General features: G+C 45.2%; 1 protein-coding gene across 1 annotated transcript in view; it reads left to right on the forward strand.

Moving 5' to 3' along the window:
- Nucleotides 1-3,859, forward strand: part of pamr1 (peptidase domain containing associated with muscle regeneration 1) — a 63,926-nt gene extending 60,067 nt beyond the window's left edge. Inside the window, exons 13-14 of the mRNA XM_033039251.1 lie at nucleotides 377-669; nucleotides 2,796-3,859. Of these exons, the coding sequence (XP_032895142.1) occupies nucleotides 377-669; nucleotides 2,796-3,326 (824 nt within the window). The 3' untranslated portion in view covers nucleotides 3,327-3,859. The remainder of the gene's footprint in view (nucleotides 1-376; nucleotides 670-2,795) is intronic.
- Nucleotides 3,860-19,830: the final 15,971 nt, after the last annotated feature.

Raw genomic sequence — 19,830 nt, forward strand, 5'->3', positions numbered from 1 at the left:
GGTTTTCTCTGGGTGCTCTAGTTTCCTCCCACACTCCAAAGACATTCAGGTTTGTAGGTTTAATTTGTTTCTGTAAAATTGTCAATTATACCCAGTTTGTAGGATAGTGCTAATGCATGGGGTGATCATTGGTCGGCACAAACTCTGTGTTTCCATACTGCATTTCTAAACTCAAAAACCTAAATATCCAACTAACAATAATGTGTAGTAGGTTAGTACAAAGTTTGTATGTTTCTCTTTCATTAGGTGGCTCCCAAACAATAGAGAATGATTATGCTCTCCATATATGTTGCTTGCCCAATGATAGGCCTGGTTGCGGTGATTAGGTGACTCGAATGAGTAACGTTGGTCTTCTTGTTTCTCTCTTGCTTCGCAGTTTGTGGAAAGCTGGGCAACTTCAGCCAGCAGAACCTGCCCTCGATGAGGTGGCCCTGGCAAGCCGCGCTCTACCAGAAGGTGTCACCGACCAACAACGAGATTGTCCGAGGGCAGGCCTGGTTCCTGGCGTGCAGCGGGGCCGTGGTGAATGCGCGCAGTGTCCTGGTGGCTGCCCACTGTGTGACAGAGCTGGGCAAGGCAACGCTGATCAACACGGCTGACCTGATGGTGGTCCTGGGCAAGTACTTCTATGATGAGTCGCGACAGGAAGATAGCCGACAGCGCCTGCAGGTGAGTGCCGTTTACCATGTGGGGTGGGGAGAGGAGGTGGGGGAAGCTCTGTGGCCTTGTTGCAGTATTCTTCATCCAGAGAACAAGACAGTCTGTGTCCGAAGGAACTGCAGATGCTGGTTTAACATAATAATAATAATACATTTTATTTGTATAGCGCTTTTCAAGGACTCAAAGTCGCTAGAACATAGAACATAGTTTAAATCGAAGATAGACACAAAAAGCTGGAGTAATTCAGCGGGACAGGCAGGATCTCTGGAGGGAAAGAATAATGGGTGGCATTTCGGGTCAAGAGTGTTTTATTGTCATATGTCCCAGATAGAACAATAAAATCCTTATGTAGCAGCACAACAGAATTTGTAAAAATAGTACACGGTGAACAATATAATAAACAAGAGAGAAAATAAAAAAGGGTCGGGACCCTTCTTCAGACTAGACGGTCTGCTGGCTCTTTTAACAATAGGTGAAATGATCCTGAAGTGGGAACAATGGATATTGTGCTTTATTTGTTATTTCTTGGGGCAACACTGTCACTGGCTGAAGCCCAGGTGTGGTGAAACCTCCCACACGACTCAGTGGAATATTTACTGACAAATAAGGCACATTGCCCATTGTTCCCACTTGAGGACCATTTCCCCCATTGTTAAAGGAACAATGTTGTTCTCTGGATATGGATTATTAGAACAAGGCCATAGGGTCATACAATATACAACCATCAAGCACCCGTTAATACTGATCTTACACTAATTCTCCCCACATTCCCATCAGCTTCCTTCAAATTCTGTCATTCAGACACACACTAGTGGCCATTTACAACGGCCAATTAACCTACCAACCTGCATGTCTTTGGGATGTGAGGGGCTAACTGGAGCACCCAGAGGAAGCCTAGGTACTCTGTGGAGAATGTGTATACTACACGCAATAGCCCTCAAGGTCAGGACTGAACCCTGCTCACTGGGACGTTGAGGCAGCGGCTTTACTAGCTGTACAGTATCGCTCTCAATGCTACTGCATGAGATTCTGTACAAATAGCACTGAATTATTCCCCTAAGAATTAACTAAACTGCTAGCTGATGCATGGATGTGGATCATCCATAGAAATGTATCCAGTTACGTATAACATGAAAGTTAAGTTCCTGAAGAAATGGTGCATTATAGAGAATTGTGTTATGAAAACTATTGCTTCAATGGGGAAAAGATGGTTGGGGTTAGAAAATTTCAGACTCACAACAACAGGATTTTTAAACATAAAGACCTTTTAATATGTATGTTCATTTTGATTATTGCAAGCTAAAATACTAAAGACTATATGTTACATTGTTTAGTATATTATCATTAAACAAGTATCAAGAAGTGCAATTGTGTGTACATTTTGATGCCCATCCTATGGTGAAACTAGCAGCTGCGTTCTTAGGAGACAATGATATGTGGTTACTGTGGGGAAGTTACATGGAAACAGTTTTTTTCCCTCGACTGTTTCTCACCCCGCCACAGATTATTTTCTGCTTGTCAATTATCTAAATAACTTCTAAATAGTTGTGCAGTTCACATTTGAAATCACGTTATAACCAGATTAGCTTGTGCAATACAAATACTGTTCTCTAATTCCTCAATTGTGTCATATCTAATTAGTGCTATGGAAATGAGTGTTGGAGCAGAGCCACAAGGCGTTCAGAGTGATGGGTGAAAGTAAATGATCTTAAGAGGGAGATAGAATCAAATCAGGATCCTTGGAGCTGTGGGGCAACTGTGGTTCCCAGAGTTTATGAAAATCTGTGCCATATCTGGCCTTCCTTATGACAGTGTAGGAACACAGACTGGGGGTGGACAAAGCAACACCTGCCCTCAGCGTACTCAGTGGTTCAGTGATGAAGCAGGAGCCGTGCTAATGGTGCTGATTCTGACTCGAGAACCACAAGTTCATCAGTTCCAGCCCCCTACTGAAAGCCATTAAGTGACCCACAAAACAAAGCAACAAATGAAAGTCTGAAGAAGGGTCTTGACCCGCAACATCACCCATTCCTTCTCTGCAGCGATGCTGCCTGTCCCGCTGAGTTATTTCCAGTATTTTGTGTCTAAAGCAATAAATGAACAGCTTTTCCAAGATTCTGATTTAATTCTTCCAGATCTCCGGAGTCATCGTGCATCCCTCCTACGACCCGGTCCTGCTAGATTCCGACATTGCCATCATTAAACTGATGGACAAGGCGAAATTCACCGACCATGTGCTGCCAGTGTGTCTTCCAGACGTGAAGGACCTGCCCAGCATCAGCACTCAAGGCTACGTCACTGGTTGGACAATGCAGAGCGAGCCCAGTGAGATGGTCCGTGCCAACGATACCCTCCGGGTTGGCACCATCGAAACTGGCGACGCGGTCCAATGCGAGCAGCAGTACGAGGAGCACGGCATCTCCGTCAGCATCACCGAGAACATGTTCTGTGGCCGGCACGATCAGAGGGGCTTCTCAAACATTTGCCCGCTGGAGACGGGAGGTGTGGCCACATTCCCAACAGTGGACAAGGTGGGCAAAGCCTTGACCTGGTATCTGGTGGGGTTGGTCAGCTGGGGGTATGAGAAAGGTTGCAGCCCAGAACTTTTCACCGTCTATACCAACGTGACCCCTTTCAAAGACTGGATCGAGAAGCACCTGAAATAAGCATCTTTCTTCGAGTCAACACGTGGCAATAATGACCAGCAGAGTGGTCGCCATTAACGGCCTGGCTTTCTCAACTGCGCCCTTGGACCTGATGGTGGCGTTTACACAAGGCAATAACAATGCACGCTAGCTGGTCCATCAGCAGACACCATTCATCAAAACCCAACAGCTGGGTTGGTGACTCTGGTGATTTTTATCAGCAGCTCATATACCTACCCGACTAAAACTCGCTTACAGAGCAGCCGTTAAATTCAGCTCCCGGGCCTCAGGGAATCACATCCCCATTCCTGACCATGGGATTCACAATCCCTCTTCCCATCTTTCTCAAACCCTCTCCACAAAGCTCTCTTTCCCTCCTCCCAGGGACCACATTCCCTCTTCCGAGCAAGAACGCTCCCTCTCCCCAGTCATCTCATTCCCTCTTCCCAGGGAATTGCTTTCCCCCTTTACAGCCAGGAATCATACTCCCTCTGCTCAGATCTTGTAGAGAGAATCTACATTATGCTAAGTTAGGGGTGAAAATCTATGAAATACAGGTCTTGAAATGCCCCCTGGAAGTCACCCCCCCTCCCCCCAAATGTGACGCCTAGGCTGGGAGAGGCTGATGATCTTGACCTCATTGGGATTTCCACGCCGATCGGTGAATCAAATTTTCCGCTTGTTGCCGGGGCTCTGGGACTCTGGCCCGGCCGAAGCTGGCAGATCTGTTCCCATAGCCGACTTCCAAGGTTGAATTTGCAGGCTGGTATCTCGGCGGCCTAAGCAATCCGTTCTGGTACCGTCGGGCTCCTGGATAACCTGTGACCTGGATAACCAGAAAGACTCTTGAGCCCAGGGTGCCGGAAAATCGGTGCTGGACCTGTGACTCTAATCCTCAGGACGTTACCAAGGATTGAGATTGTAAACCCCATGCCAAACATTCAGAAGCATTTGTGCTATATAGCATATGGAGCAAAGGAAGACAGGAAAAAATTGTGACTGTTTCCAAAAATAATTTCTTTACCTAGAGATTGAACAATACTTGGAGCAATGCTCATTAGGTGTTGATAGGTCGCTGATTTAAATTACAAAACATAATGCAAACTTATCCCTGCTGCTCTTGGCAATATGAACTCAGTGGACACACAGGGCATATTAGACATAGGATTCACAGCCTAAACATTAACCCTCCTTTCTCTCTGAGTGCGCTGCAAAGTATTTGCACCTTTTAGCATCAGTTTTGATTAAGGATTGAGTAGTTGCCATGCCGTGGCCACAGGGCTGGACACATCTGTAATGAAATTGTCTGCCGGCTTGCATAAGTAAATACACACATATAGAGCTACAGTAACCCCCCTCCAAGCTAAGCAGCAGTGACTGTGGCAATCTATCAAAGTCATGCCTCAGGTATGTTTTATATTAATATACTGTACACTGCATCTTCAAGAAAAGGAATAATCTCATGCAAACCATCAATTATTTACACACATGAAATTTATGTAATTGGTTAATTATTTATGTTACTATACAGTTGTAAGTTGAATAAATTGACTCAGTCTCTCGGTCTCTTTGTCCACTGAGGTTTTCACTGCAATCTGCACTTGACATCTCTGAATATCCATTCCAGCATTGGATATTCCAATGGACCACTTCTCCAGTGTAACAGCTGTTTTCACATCCTGCTTTGGAAATGTTTCTTCAACGTCTGAAGAAGGGTCTCGATGCGAAACGTCACCCATTCCTTCTCTCCAGAGATGCTGAGTTACTCCAGCATTGTGTGTCTGTCTACCTTTCTTCAATGTAATTGTATTCATAGCATCAAACACATTGTATTATGCACTCGGATTCACCATGTTCTTGATGCGGCTCTATGCACAAAACTGTCCATGAAATAACATCAACAATGACCACAATATGCATTGTATTTTGATAGATTTCTGGAAGCAAAGAGCTCAGTTGAATCATCTGTCTCCACTCTGGTTGCTTCTTACTGTTCTACATCATTGTGCCGTGATATTCAATTCATCTTGTATTCTGACTATAACTCCAACTCATTGTGTTCACCAGACACATGTTTCCTCACGGGGCTAATGCCAGAATTTAGACTGGCAATAACAAACAATGAATGGCAATGTACTGAGCATAGGGCTGTCAGATTTTCTCATGGCACAGTGGTAGAGTTGCTGCCTTAAAGCCCTGTCCCACGGTACGAGTTCATTCCAAGAGTTCTCCCGAGTTTGCCCTGATTCGAACTCGGAGATTTACGATAATGGCCACTCGTCGGTACTTGGGGCTCTCGTGGACATTTTTCATCATTTTGCAAAATCTTCACGAGTCTTCCAGCGCTTACCTGCCATTAGCGAGTCTTCCCGAGTACCTGCCGAGACCTGGCTTTGATCCTGATTGCGGGAGCTGTCTATATGAAGTGAGTACATTCTCCCTGTGATGGCATGGGTTTTCTCCAGGTGCTCTGGTTTCCTCCCACACTACAAAAATGTACAGATTTGCAGGTTAATTGGCATTGGTAAGTTGTAAAATTGTCCCTAGTGTGTAGGATAGTGCTAATATACGGGGTGATTGCTGGTCGGCATGGAGTCCACACCGCCATTCAATCATAGCTCATCCAGGGTGGGATGGAATGTTTCTGTTTTGAAGATAGACTTGATTGTCTGGACCTGTTTGCCCGAGAGCAGAGCAGGCTGAGGGGGGACCTCCTGAGACACAAAAGATTATGAGGGCATGGATAGTGTGAATACTTTTCCTCATAGCAGAGGTAAATAACATAGAAACAAAGAAAATACTGTAGGTGCAGGAGTCAGCCATTAGGCCCTTCAAGCCAGCACCGCCATTCAATAGATCATGGCTGATCATCCACAATCAGTACCTCGTTCCTGCTCTCTCTTGAAAACATCCAATGAATTGGCCTCCACCCCCTTCTGTGGCAGAGAATTCCACAGATTCACAACTCTCTGGGTGAAAACGTTTTTCCTCACCTCTGTCCTAAATGGCCTACCACTTATTCTTAAACTGTGACCCCTGGCTCAGGACTCCCCCAACATTACAGACCATAGATTTAGGATAAGGGGTAAGGAAGATTTTTTACCAGAATCTGGTTGGAATCTGGAATTCACTCTTCTTCTTTTCGTGTCTTTGAAGCTGGTTGACTATATGACAGTTTCCCATTCCTTTACACAGTCCTTTGTGTTTTTATTGAACACTGCAAGATCCTTTGAGCTGCACTGGTTGGGTAGTAGGGGGCAGACAAGGCAGTGCTGCATTGTATGGTCCTCTTCTCCACATTCACAGGCGGTTTGGCCAGTTTCATAGCCCCATCTGGCCATGGCAGCTTTTGATCGCCCTGTTCCTGTTCTCGGGCGGTTGAGCGTCTTCCACTGGACCCATGGTGCTTCTGAGCCCGGAGGGAGGGCTTCAGAAGGAGGGATACCCATGTCAGAATAAGTGGTAGGCCATTTAGGACAGAGGTGAGGAAAAACGTTTTCTCCCAGAGAGTTGTGAATCTGTGGAACTGACTGAGTATTTAATAAATGTCAGGGCTGCCAACTCTCACGCTTTGAGCGTGAGAATCACGCCCTCAAGCAAACTCACACGCCCTCACGCTGATCAGAAATTTCTCACGCTCTGTGGTGAGAAATTCTGTGATAAATGAAAATTTAAAAACTCGGATAAACGGCATGGTCCACGGGTGTTGGAAAGCCGGGGCTGAGGGAGGGATGGGAGCAGAACCAGCAGCGGGAACAGATGCGGTGAGCCGGGATTGGCAATTGTGTTTGACTGGCTGCGAGTGTTTGTGGGGCTGAAAGGGCTTTCTCATTGTGCGACCTGAAGCAAGACTTAACAAGATTTAACATCGTGGGAACCTTCTGCGATAGCAGTACGGCATTCGTGGACCACCGAGGACCTCCGTGGCGCTAACGGCAGGTAGTCGTGTGACTTGGTAAGGTCGGGAGAAAATTCAAACATTTTTGAATTTCTCCAAGAGTGTCTTGAGCAGCGTTGCAACATTGTATGGACGCAGATGCCAGTGCGATATCCGTGCGATATCCGTAATGACACTTGCGAATACCATGGGAACTCCTGCGAACGGTAAACCCGGAAGCTTGACAGAGGGGACATAAGGTGAGTAAAAAAGGTGGTCTCAATATCGCCAATGGACCATGTGTCCATCGAGGACGTCCCACCTAATTGTCATTGTTTGAGAATCTTTTTCACAGTAAGACTTGCAGAGATGCCTCTCAGAAAATCGCAAAGAAAGGGGTCAAAGAAAGTCGGAAAGTTTTTAGCCATGCAGGTAAATGAGGAGGAAACTCAGCAAGAGAGACAGGTGGAGAGGCAAGAGGAGATGCCAGAGATACCACTGCCTGTGGGCTCCTTGGAGCAGGGAGAGGGTGATCAGGGTGGATTTGAGATTGCCTCCCCAGTAGCTGTTGCCTCCACAATATTCTCAGCAGACGAGAACATAAAGGTCAGATGGCAGAAGGTAAGGCCATATAACTTCAACAGGGAACAAGAGGGGGAACTGGTGGAGTGGTACCAATGCAATGAGATTCTCTATGACAAATCCAGAGAGGATTATAGAAATAGGGAGAGAAAGCGCAACCTGCTGGAGACGAAGGCTGCTGAGTATCCCCGGTGCTCATGTGAGTAACTATAACAATATATTAGTTTATGTACAGGAGAACAACTAAAAATGTTATCCATGATTTTAAAACATACAATGCTACAGATGTAAAAGTGCTGTTTTTGTAGTCACCTTTAATTTATCTTATAAGTCTGTCTGTTCCCTGCAGCTGCAATGTAAAAGTAGTGGCAGACAGCTTTTACACCCTCTTCGTTTGAAGTAGGAATCATGTCTCTTAGAGCCATAAAATAAATTATGCATGAGGGCAGGCAATTTTCACTTGTAATTCTTGTCTTCAAAAATGCCATCTGTATTGACCAACTTGTGCTCTGTTATCCAAGAAGAACAATAAATAGCACATTAAATGCGGAGGGCATGATCTTAAACAGGCCTCTCTTTACTGACCAAAACTTTAATTTAACGGAATAGATCCAATGCTTGAAGTTCCATTTAATTCCAGCACTCTACTTTAATGCAGATGACCAACTTTTGCAATGGTTCGCTTGAGAACCATTAAGAATCGCCTGAGGCCAAGTAGCGGAGGGTGATTGCTATGCGCAACCCTGGTTCCAGTGCCTTTCTCATTACAGTGTCAGTCTTCTTCAGCAGAGGTCCCAAATTATTCTTTAACTCATTAAAGAGCTCGGGTGAAATTCTGACAAAGTTTTTGAATGCACTTTTATCCTCTTCGCACAGCACATTAAGCAGTTGCTCATATTGTCCTAATTGAGGTCTCCGTTGAAACATGGGCTTAACCCAGTGAGACTTCCTCTTAATTATCTTTTTAATTAATCTCAGCCTTCTGCCTTCACGCAAGCGTTTTCGATGCACATGTTGCGCTAATGCATACAGCGCGTCAATGAAAATAACAACCAGCCTGTACTCGAACCAACTTTGTATAGGCATGTCTGCAAATTAGCCAATTCTACGAACGGAGGATATTTATATAGTGTGTGAAAAAAAGTGACATCATTTGTGCCACGTGATTAACTACACTACAGTCCCCGATGTTCATTCACGATTCGGGAAAGATCGGGAGACGGACAAGTCAGTCTCACAAATGACAGAATTGCCGAGTACCGTGGGAACTCTTTATCGTGGGAACACTTTATCGTGCGGAACTCGTGCTGGACCACGACCACTTCACTCGGGTGACATCTTGCTTCAGGTCTCACTGTGAGAACTGGCCATGACAAGTCGCTCGCTGCAGCTTCGGCCATGGAGCACTCCGGACAGTGCAAGTCCCGGGCTGCGGAGCCGACGGAAGCGTTGTGCCGCTGCCGCGAGAGTCTTTGTGCGAAGGGACAGACTCTCAAAGGGAGGTGGAGAGAGAGAGAGGGGAATGAGACAGGGAGACGGGGGAGAGAGAGGGGGGGGTGAGAGGAGAGAGAGAGGGGAGAGACAGAGGGGGATTGAATGGAGAGAGAGAAGAGGGAGAGAGGGGGGTGGGAGAGGGGGGAAGAGAGTGAGGGGTGAGGGAAGAAAGAGGGAAGAGAGAGAGAGGGGGAGGAGAGGGAAGGAGAGAATGGGAGAGAGGGGGAAGGGAGAGGGGTGGTAAAAGAGAGAGGGGAAGAGGGAGAGAGAGGGAAAGAGAGAAACGGGGGACAGAGAGAGAGATGGGGGGGACAAAGAGAAAGAGGAGAGAGACAGGAGAAAGAGAGAGGGGAGAGAGCCAGGGGAGAGTGAGGTGGGAGGGGGAAATGGGGTGAGAGGGGGGGAGAGAGGAGGAGAGAGAGAGAGGTGAGAGGGAAGAGAGAGAGGTGAGAGGAGAGAGAGAGAGAGGGGGAAAAGAGAGAGGGGGAGGGTGAGAGAGAGGGGGGGAGAGAGAGGGAGGGAGAAAGAGAGAGAGGGGGGGAGCGAGAGAGGGAAAGCGAGGGGGAGAGAGGAGAGAGAAAAGGAGGAGAGAGTTAGGGGAAAGAGAGGGGAGAGAGTTAGGGGAATGAGAGGGGACGAGAAAGAGGGGGGAGAGTGAGGAGGGAGAGATAGAGGGGGGAGAGAGTGGGGAAGAGGCGAGAGAGAGGGGGGGGGGAGAGGAGAGGGAGAGAGGAGAGAGAGAGGGGAAAGAGGGGGAGGGGAGAGATAGGGGAGAGAGGGGGGTTGAGAGGAGAGAGAGCGGAAGAGAGAGCGAGAGAGAGGGGAGAGAGAGAGGGATGAGAGTGAGGTGGGAAGGAGAGAGAGAGGGGAGAGAAAGAGAGGTGGAGAGAGGAGGGAGAGAGTGGGAGAGAGAGGAGAGAGAGAGGGGGAGAGAGTGAGAGAGAGAGGGGGGAGAGGGGGATAGAGAGGCAGGGCTGCCAACTCCCATGCATTGAACGTGAGAATCAGGCATTTCACCAAATTCTCACGCTGATCACAAATTTCTGTGATCAACGAAAATTTCAAAACTTATATGAACTGCATGGGCCGCAGATGCTGGAAGCAGAAGCAGCGGCGGGGACAGAAGCGGACGGAGAGCGGGGCTGGCGAGTGTTTGCCGGGCTGGCAAGTCGCTCACTGCAGCTCCGGCCATGGAGCAGCCTCAGTGCAAGAGTCCCGGGCCGTCGGAGGCGTCGAAGTGTTGCACTGCTGCCGTGAGAGTCTCTGTGCCGAATTCGCCCAGTTGACTGGCATGGATCAGGCTGTGGCTCGGTGCATCCTGGAGGACAACCAGAAAATGTTCCCGATGTTGGGGGCGTTCAGAACCATGGGTCACAGTTTAAGAATAAAGGGGGGACCAGTTAGGACTGAGATGAGAACAAACTTCCTTCACGCAGAGAGTTGTGAATCTGTGGAATTCTCTGCCACAGAAGGCAGTGCAGGCTAATTCACTGGATGTTTTCAAGAGAGAGTTACATTCAGTTCTTGGGGCTAACGACATCAAGGGATATGGGGAAAAAACAGGAAAGAGGTACTGATTTTAGATGAATAGCCATGATCATATTGAATGACAGTGCTGGCTCGAAGGGCCGATGGCCTATTCCTGCACCTATTTTCTATGTTTCTATGCTTCAGTATATGGCAATAAAACTCGATCACTTGATTTTGAAGCATTCATGCATGGTGGAAGTATAATGTAGTCATAGAGTGATACAGTGTGAAAACAGGCCCTTCGGCGCAACTTGCCCACACCCGCCAACATGTCCCAGCTACGCCACCTGCTTTTGGTCCATACCTCCAAACCTGTCCTATCCATGTATCAGTCTAACTTTTTCTTAAATGTTGGGATGGTCCCTGTCTCAACTACCTCCTCTGGCAGCTTGTTCCATACACCCATCACCCTTTGTGTGGATAAAGTTACCCCTTAAAAAGTTACCTTAAAAATACTTCATACAAAAAACATTGAAATCATACTTCTACAGTGCATTAAAACATGATCAAATTTCAAAACGTTCCTACCCTGGGAAGGGAAACACCCTTCTTCCACACCCTCTCCCTACTCAGTTGCTCCACTCACCGGGTACCCCGAAGGCCAGTGATCAGTGATTGCACAGCCTCCCCCCAAAAACGCTCCAATCCAATTTAAAGCATATATATTGCATTCAAGTGTAAGTTAAAAGACTCGCTACAGTATGCACCATATTGCACAATTTCAAGTTGAAAAATGCAAATGTTCTGTACCAATGGGAGGAGTCCACGTACCCACTCACGCTCACCCTTCATTGCCAGCTGCTGCCCCTGCCACTGATGGGAGCAGATGCCCACCGACTCGGTGCAGCTACGGGGAGAGCACTAGGTGGAGAAGCAGAAAGCCAGGTAAGGGCTCCGTACGATCGGCCAGCACCAAAGTACCACTGCCATGAAGGGCATCTTGGCAACACTAATGGTTTGGTCTCATGTGATGATATCTTGCTGAAGATCGACTGCTTAGCGCCTGCATTCATGAAGCGTGCTGGAGGTGCTGTAATGATGAACACCAATGGGGGAGGTAATATAACAATGGTTAGTGCAGAGAAATCTGCGTATCCACATCCATTTAATAATGGTCCTGCCTATCTCACGGAGCTCATGTTACCACTAGAGCCAGGATGTTTAGGCGCTAAAAAACTGAAATAGGCAGGCAAAAAGGCATAATAAAATTACAAAAAAGACACAAAAAAGGCATTTATTGACAAAAAAAGGCTTAAAAAGGCATGTATTTCCACCACCAAAATATGTTTAAAAATGATAATATAAAGGCATACTACATTAAATGACCAAAGTTGCCTGGTTGCACATGATTATAGCATTTTTTTCAAATTATCTAGTGTTAAACTATGCCGTCTGTCAGACAGAATATGCTTCAGTTGTGAAAAACGTCTTTCTACCTCAGCTGAGGTCACTGGTGCATACCCGAAACAAGCTACAGACTCTATATTCATGTCGATATCTTGTGCATTGCAACTATCTTTGAGAACTTTAGCTATGTTTTGTATTTCTTCAAGATCTTTGTTAGTTAAAATCACTCTTTCACATTTTCCTTGTATGTCTTTACTGATATCGCCAGGAATTTTACGGATATCGTCAGTTACTTTGTTGAAAACCTGCAAGTTATTTACTAATGTTTTGCCACGTTTCTCAAGGGAAGTGATAGCTTGTGGGAAGGTTGCAAAATTGGAAGCAATAAACACAAGCTCGCGGTGGAGGGACTTTTTCTGCATGTTTTCACTGACGATCCTGACTGCAGCAAATTCTTCTTCTTAAAAACAGTGGACGATTTATTTTACCTTTTCAAAATTTGCAGCATAGTGGAGTACAGCAGAAAGCCATGTACCCCACCTAGTCAAAACGGGATGAGGAGGTAGCGGGTGCCATTTCCTTGAACAACTGCACACTTGCTTTGAGGAAGATTTTCTTGACATTGTAAATGATGCTTGGCAATTCTATGAAGTCCTTGAGCTAAGCATGTCAAATAAAACATTTTGGGGAATAAAACTTTAAGAGCACGAGCAGCTTTTTCATGTATGGAGCTGCATCAGTCACAAACAGAAGAACATTCTCGTGTTTTATACCTTCTGGCCAAAGTACAGCAAGTGAAGATGTAAAGCAACTGAGCAACTGAGCTGTTTAATTTCTCCAATACTTCCAATGTCAACAAATACGCCTTTGATGGTTGACTTGCCTCTAATGTACCGATGACCATATTGGCAACATATCTCCCCACAGCATCGGTTCTTATCTATTAAGATCTATATTTTGTTGCATGCAACTTCATCTCTAATTTTCTGCACAACAATATTGAAGTTGCTGTCAACATTATTTTTCCGTAATGATGACTCGCTTAGCATATGTTCCTCTGTGTATTTCTCTAAAAATCCTCTGAGAGATATGTTTTCCAATTTCCACAGTGGAATTCCAGCATCAATGAATGCCTTGCACAGATCACTCGAAAACTCAGATTTGCGACTGGAGCCAGCAGTAAATGTAGTGAGGAGACAAGCTTGGGTATTTCGCTTAGGTAGCCTATATCCCAGCGGTATCAACATTGACCTCTAATTTTAGATAATCCTTGTCTTCTCCCTCCTCCCCCTCCCCCTTCCCAGCTCTCCTTCTAGTCCTACAATCAACAAAAGACATTATCTTGGTGAAATCATCAAAAAGACATGAAAAGGCACATGGCATTTATGGCAAAATCCTGGCTCTAATTATCACTATCTGTCACAGGCTTGCACAACATGGGTACAAATAGCCCTATCTGTCCTGGGCCCAGCACATAGATGCACTCACAAAGAAGGTGTACCAGTGCCTTTACATTCTTAGACCTTTAAAAAGATTCTGTCTGTCAATGAATACTCTCTTAGAAGTGTTAGGAAGTTTGGCATGTCTCCAACAATTCTCACTAACTTTGACAGATGCGCTGTACAAAACATTTTATCGGGATGCATCACTGCGTGGTTTGGGAACAGCTCCATCCAAGACTGCAAGAAATCGCAGAGAATTGTGGATGCAGCCCACACCAACCTCCCTTCCATTGACACCATCTACACCTCACATAGCCTCAGCAAGGCCACCAGCATAATCAATGGCAAGTCTCATCCCTGACACTCCCTCATCTCCCCTCTCCCATCTGGCCAGAGGGACATGAGTGTGAAAATGCACACCTCCAGATTCACGAACAGTTTCTTCCCAGCTGATATCAGGCAAGTGAATCATCCTATCACCAACTAGAGAGCAGTTCAAACCTACCATCTACCTCATTGGAGACCCTCAGATTAACTTTAATCGGACTTTACCGGACTTTATCTTGCACTAAACATTATTCCCTTTGTCCTGTATCTGTACACTGTGAATAACTTGATTGTAATCATGTATAGTTTTTCCGCTGATTGGACAGCACAAAACAAAAAAGCTTTTCACTGTACTTCGGTATACGTGACAATAAACTAAACTAAACCACTCTAAACCACTCAAACTTGTCACAGATGCACTGTAGAATGTATCCTGACTGATTGCATAATGGCCTGATATGGCAATTCCAATGCTTGGTAATGCAAGAGTGGTGGACTCAGCCACCATCAATTGCACAGTCCTCAGCACAATTGAAAGCATCTATATGAGCAACTGCTTCAGGTTTCTCTACCATCCTGAGCAAGCCCTCTTCTCATTGCTACCATTAGGCAGGGTATACAGAAGCCTGGAGTCCAACACGAGCAGGTGTAGAAACAACAGCCATCAATCTACAGCCCATGACCTACAATCATCCTGAACACTACACACCACCTCCTGTACTACCAAGTTGTGTTTTGCACTGACATCCTGTTTCATTCCACAGTCATCTTTCTTTCAGAAATGTTATATGTAATTTATGTATAATTCACGATTTTGTGTGTGTACGTATATGTGGCTGTGATGCTGCTGCAAGCGAGATTTTCATTGTACCTGTACCTCACCATACTTTTGCATATGTCGATAAACTCAAACTGACTTGACTCGACTCGAAGGAACCATCAAGATGGAGTCAACTTGTCCAGGTGTTGATGCCAAGTGTCCTTGGGTTTTAACCAGCTGGATGCTCAGAGTGATGGTCAGTATCCTGTCACATCACTCCATGCACTGGTATTCAGAGCATTCATCCTGTAAACAATAGACTGCAACTAAATGGCAGGTTGGCTCGATGGGTTGTGGGTAAGGGCTTGCTGAAGGAAGTAGACCATCGTAGTGGTACAGCTAGCAGATCTGCCCTCGCAGTTCTGGAAGACAGGGTTCAATCCTGACCTTGGATGTTCTCTGTGTGGCGTTTGCACGTTTTCCCTGAAACCGCATGCATTTCCTCTGGGTGCTCTGGTTTCCTACCACACCCTAAAGACGTGTTGCTTGGTAGGTTAATGGGTTGCTGTAAATTGTCCCTCACATGTAGGTAAGTACTAGAATCTGGGGGGAACTGATGGAAATGTTTGAAGAAGTAACTGGGATTGATGCAGAATTGGGGTAAATGAGTGGTTGATGGCCAGCATGGGCTTGATGGGCCGAAAGGACTGTTTCTGTGCTGTATCTCTGTAATGTAAGCATTAAACAGGCATTTAGGCTCAGATGTTGTCTACAAATTGCTCCACATGTCAAAAATAACTAAGTGCATGTGTAAAGTTGGGCTCATTTAGAAGAACCAGTAAAACATAGAAAATAGGTGCAGGAGTAGGCCATTCGGCCCTTCGAGCCTGCACCGCCATTCAATATGATCATGGCTGATCATCCAACTCAGTATCCTGTACCTGCCTTCTCTCCATACCCCCTGATACCTTTAGCCACAAGGGCCACATCTAACTCCCTCTTAAATATAGCCAATGAACTGGCCTCAACTACCTTCTGTGGCAGAGAATTCCAGAGATTCACCACTCTCTGTGTGAAAAATGTTTTTCTCATCTCGGTCCTAAAAGATTTCCCCCTTATCCTTAAACTGTGACCCCTTGTTCTGGACTTCCCCAACATCGGGGACAATCTTCCTGCATTTAGCCCGTCCAACCCCTTAAGAATTTTGTAAGTTTCTATAAAATCCCCCCTCAATCTTCTAAATTCTAGCGAGTACAAGCCGAGTCTATCCAGTCTTTCTTCATATGAAAGTCATGCCATCCCAGGAATCAGTCTGAGGTCTCTGATTCGCAGATACAAGGATAGTAGCATGAAGATAAGATAAACTTTTCTTTCTCAGAGTTATTCAAGATGGCTTGGTGTCTGATGTAATAAATAATTCTTATTTTCTGTACCAGGAAAAACAGCTAGTTTCTAAAACAGTCAATTGTTTGTAGATTTGAGAAGCATAATATTATTGATTATGGAAGTGCCGCCTGCCAGTAAGCTCGCCTGAATTTACCACAGGTTATGATTCCAGAACAGCACCAGAACCCACAGATACAGCTGTTGATAGGTGTTTCCAATGAGCTTTTGTAATGAGCTTTACGCTGAGCTTTGGCAATTGAAGGACATGTGAGACTCAGTGTTTATTTGCTGCTGTTCGGTTGTAGTTTTATTGATGTTTAATGATTTTTTTTCTATTAATTTCTACACTACTTGAGAGTTATTTCTCCATAGTTGATTTGAATTCTTGAAACTGCTCATATTTTGTTACAATCTCTCTATGATTCTACCACTCAGTGTGATCAGAACCAACTCTAGTTCAGTTCAGTTTAGGTTATTGTCACGTGTACCGAGGTGCTGTGAAAAGCTTTTGTTGCGTGCTAACTAGTCAGCAGAAAGACAATACATGATTAATAGTGGCTCGGGTGGATACCGCATTACAAAGCAAATATCAATGGTTCAATGGCCGCCACAGTGGCGCAGCTGTAGAGTTGCTGCTGTACCACGCCAGGTACCCGGGTTCCATCCTGATTATGCGTGCTGTCTGTACGGTGTTTGTACGTTCTCCCCGTGACCGGCGTGGGTTTTCTCCAGGGTTTCCTCCCACACTCCAAAGACTTAGGGTAATTTGCTTGGTATAATTGTAAATTGTCCCTAATATGTGTAGGATAGGGTTAGTCTGTGGGGATTGCTGACTGGCGCCGACTCGCTGGGCTAAAGGGCCTGTTTCCACGCTGTGTCTCTAAACTAAACTAAACAATGGTATTTTATTGTCACATGCATCTAGGTATGGTGAAAATCCCTTTGGTTGTATACAGTGCAATAAAAATCTTTACTATATATAGGCATAATCAAACTCAAGTACAGGAGTGTAGGAACAGTAGATTACACTGAGAGCACACAAGAGTTGCTACATTTCCGGCACGATTCAAGTCCAACGTTTTTCATGATGTGGAATCTTAACTTTGTCATAAAGGCTCGCAGGAATCATTGTGTTCTGGGCATCGCTTGTAGAAGGAAGTGCAATGATTTTCTCGTGTCCATAGGCCTTGTCTACACTTCCCTGCAGTTCCATGTGTCATTGGCAAGATGGATTGCCAACATTAGAGGATAATGCTACCTCCATTGCAGTGACTGCCGCCCGCACACACTGCAGCGGATGCTGCTTCCTGATCTAAGCTAATCTCCAAAGAACATCGTTGGTGAAGAATGGGAGATTGGCCATGCCTTTGAGCATCAAGTGGAATGGATGTGACTTCCTCCCAATGCTCAATGTGAGACACTGGGGCATTAGCATGATAACTTTCTACATGGTCAGGAAATACATGAGCCTACATTTTGAGCTTTTTGCTATTTAAAATTTGCTTCATTTCTGTTTTTAAATGTATCCATTGCCTCTGAGCAGCCAGCCAAGTTTGTGTAAATGGGATAGTCACCCATGGTGACACTGTCAGCTACATTTGCAGGTTAAACAATGGCTGATGGAACCTTTTCACTTCAAAGGAAAATACCATACATGCTGAATTTTTTAATTAAAAAATGAGAATGCAAAGTTCTACCCATCTGTCTTTGTCAAACAAGTTGTAGCAGTAGTCAGCATGAGTGTTTCTCATTTAATTCAGGCGTTATATGGCAATCAAATTTTCTGGGGTGACTCAAAGCTAATTGTTGATTTGGTTTATGTCACAACTTGCTCAGGTTTTTCCTATTTTCTTTCCTAACATATTTGCTCATCTTAGTTTCTGAAGGCAACTAATGTTCATCTCTGCTTGGGCAGTGCCCTGTGCTTTCAACGTCAATCTCTGGGAATGGATCCATCTACAATCAAGACTTCTAGTTCCGGAATTACTAGTGCAGTGTTTTTCACTCCTCAGTTAGATGATTCTGATGACAACAGATTGTATTTACAGATTATATTTACTGGTCAGTCAAGACCTTTACTTTTCATCCCACTTGGGCATGGAAGAGTGTTGGTCACCCATCTCCTTGTGTTTATTTCTAAGATAGACGCAACGTGCTGGAGTAACTCAGTGGAACAGGCAGCATCTCTGGAGAGAAGGAATAGGTGACGTTTAGAGTCGAGATCCTTCTTTAGACTTCCTTGATATCCTTGGTTTTCTGTATCCTCGTAGAGTTCCCAGAAAGGCGGAGAATCCCAGAATTTTGAAAATGGAAATGATGAGGCTATTTAAGATGGAAATGATTTTGCAGGGATAGAATGGAATGGAATACTTTATTGTCACCATTGACAAGGCACATTGAAATTTTTTGCTTGCATACCCAAGGTATACAAATAGCGGCCACCTACGGCGCTGACAGTTACAAAGTACACCGGCTCCTGCTTTGTTCTACACCCTCCCCCCCACACACACACAGCAGTCCCACCCATGCTGTGTCCTCCATTGTTCTTCACCCTCCCTCACGGCAGTTCCCCCGTGCTCTCATTGACCGCCAAGGCTCCATCACCGCGAGGTCTCGCTGCCGCCGTCGAGGCTTCACTGGTTTTATGTGCTTGATATACAAAGCTATGGCAAGCAGTGAGTCGAAGCAAGTGTGGTGAGATTGTATGTGCTCTAGCGATTGTTCAACAAGGTTGATGGGACTTTGTCCACCTCCAAGGCCAAATATTTCTCCTCATTCCTTGCATATCCTTCCGCCCTGGTACAGTATTGCACATGTATTCAGCAAAGTCTACATGGAGTTTGATCATTATCCTGATGTTTTATATTGGGATTGTTTAATAGGCCTCACTCATTGCTCTGATACCTTTGGAGTTTTTAAATAGCATGTGATCGGAGTAAGTTTGTACTGGAATTGTTAAAAGTTAAATTTAAATTGATAATGGTGCCTGTATAAATGTTATTGTTTAAATGGAATTTGAGATTGAACATTGTTCTGGCATTGTTTCATTGGCTTTTTTTATTATTATCCTGTGCTTTTGTACTGGAATTATTAGATATTTCTTGTTCATGCGGGCACACAGTTTGGAGCAGGAGTACTTCCTTGTCCCTTCAAGCCTTGAGACCTGCTCCCCTATTCAATAGAAACATAATAACCCTTCCCTCCCCTGCCTGACTGTTACCTGCTAGTCGACCCCTCTGAGTCTGTATCGTAGAGTCACGGAGTCGTTGAGTCATACAACACAGTAACAGGCCCTTCTGCCCAACTTGCCCAAGCTGACCAAGATACACCATCTAAGCTATCCCATCTGCCAATGTTTGACCCAGATGCCACTAAATCTTTCCTATCCATGTATCTGTCCAAATGCCTTTTCAATGCTGTTCTGTTACCAGCTTCAACTACCTCTTCTGGCATCTCGTTCCATATACCCATCACCCTCTGATTGTAAAAGTTGTAACAGTGTGAACTCCATCATCAAGTTCGCTGACGACACCACTATTGTGGGGCGTATCACTGATGGGGATGAGTCAGAATACAGAAGAGAGATCGAGCAACTGTCCATATGGTGCCAGCGCAATAACCTGGCCCTCAACACCAGCAAAACCAAGGAACTGATTGTGGACTTTGGAAGGAGTAGGAGGGGGACCCACAATGGTTGAAAGGGTCAAGAACTTCAAATTCCTGGGTGTGCACATCTCTGAAGATCTTTCCTGGTCCGAGAACACTAACGCAATTATCAAA

Source organism: Amblyraja radiata, chromosome 20 (assembly GCF_010909765.2).
Source record: "Amblyraja radiata isolate CabotCenter1 chromosome 20, sAmbRad1.1.pri, whole genome shotgun sequence".
Classification (NCBI taxonomy): domain Eukaryota; kingdom Metazoa; phylum Chordata; class Chondrichthyes; order Rajiformes; family Rajidae; genus Amblyraja; species Amblyraja radiata.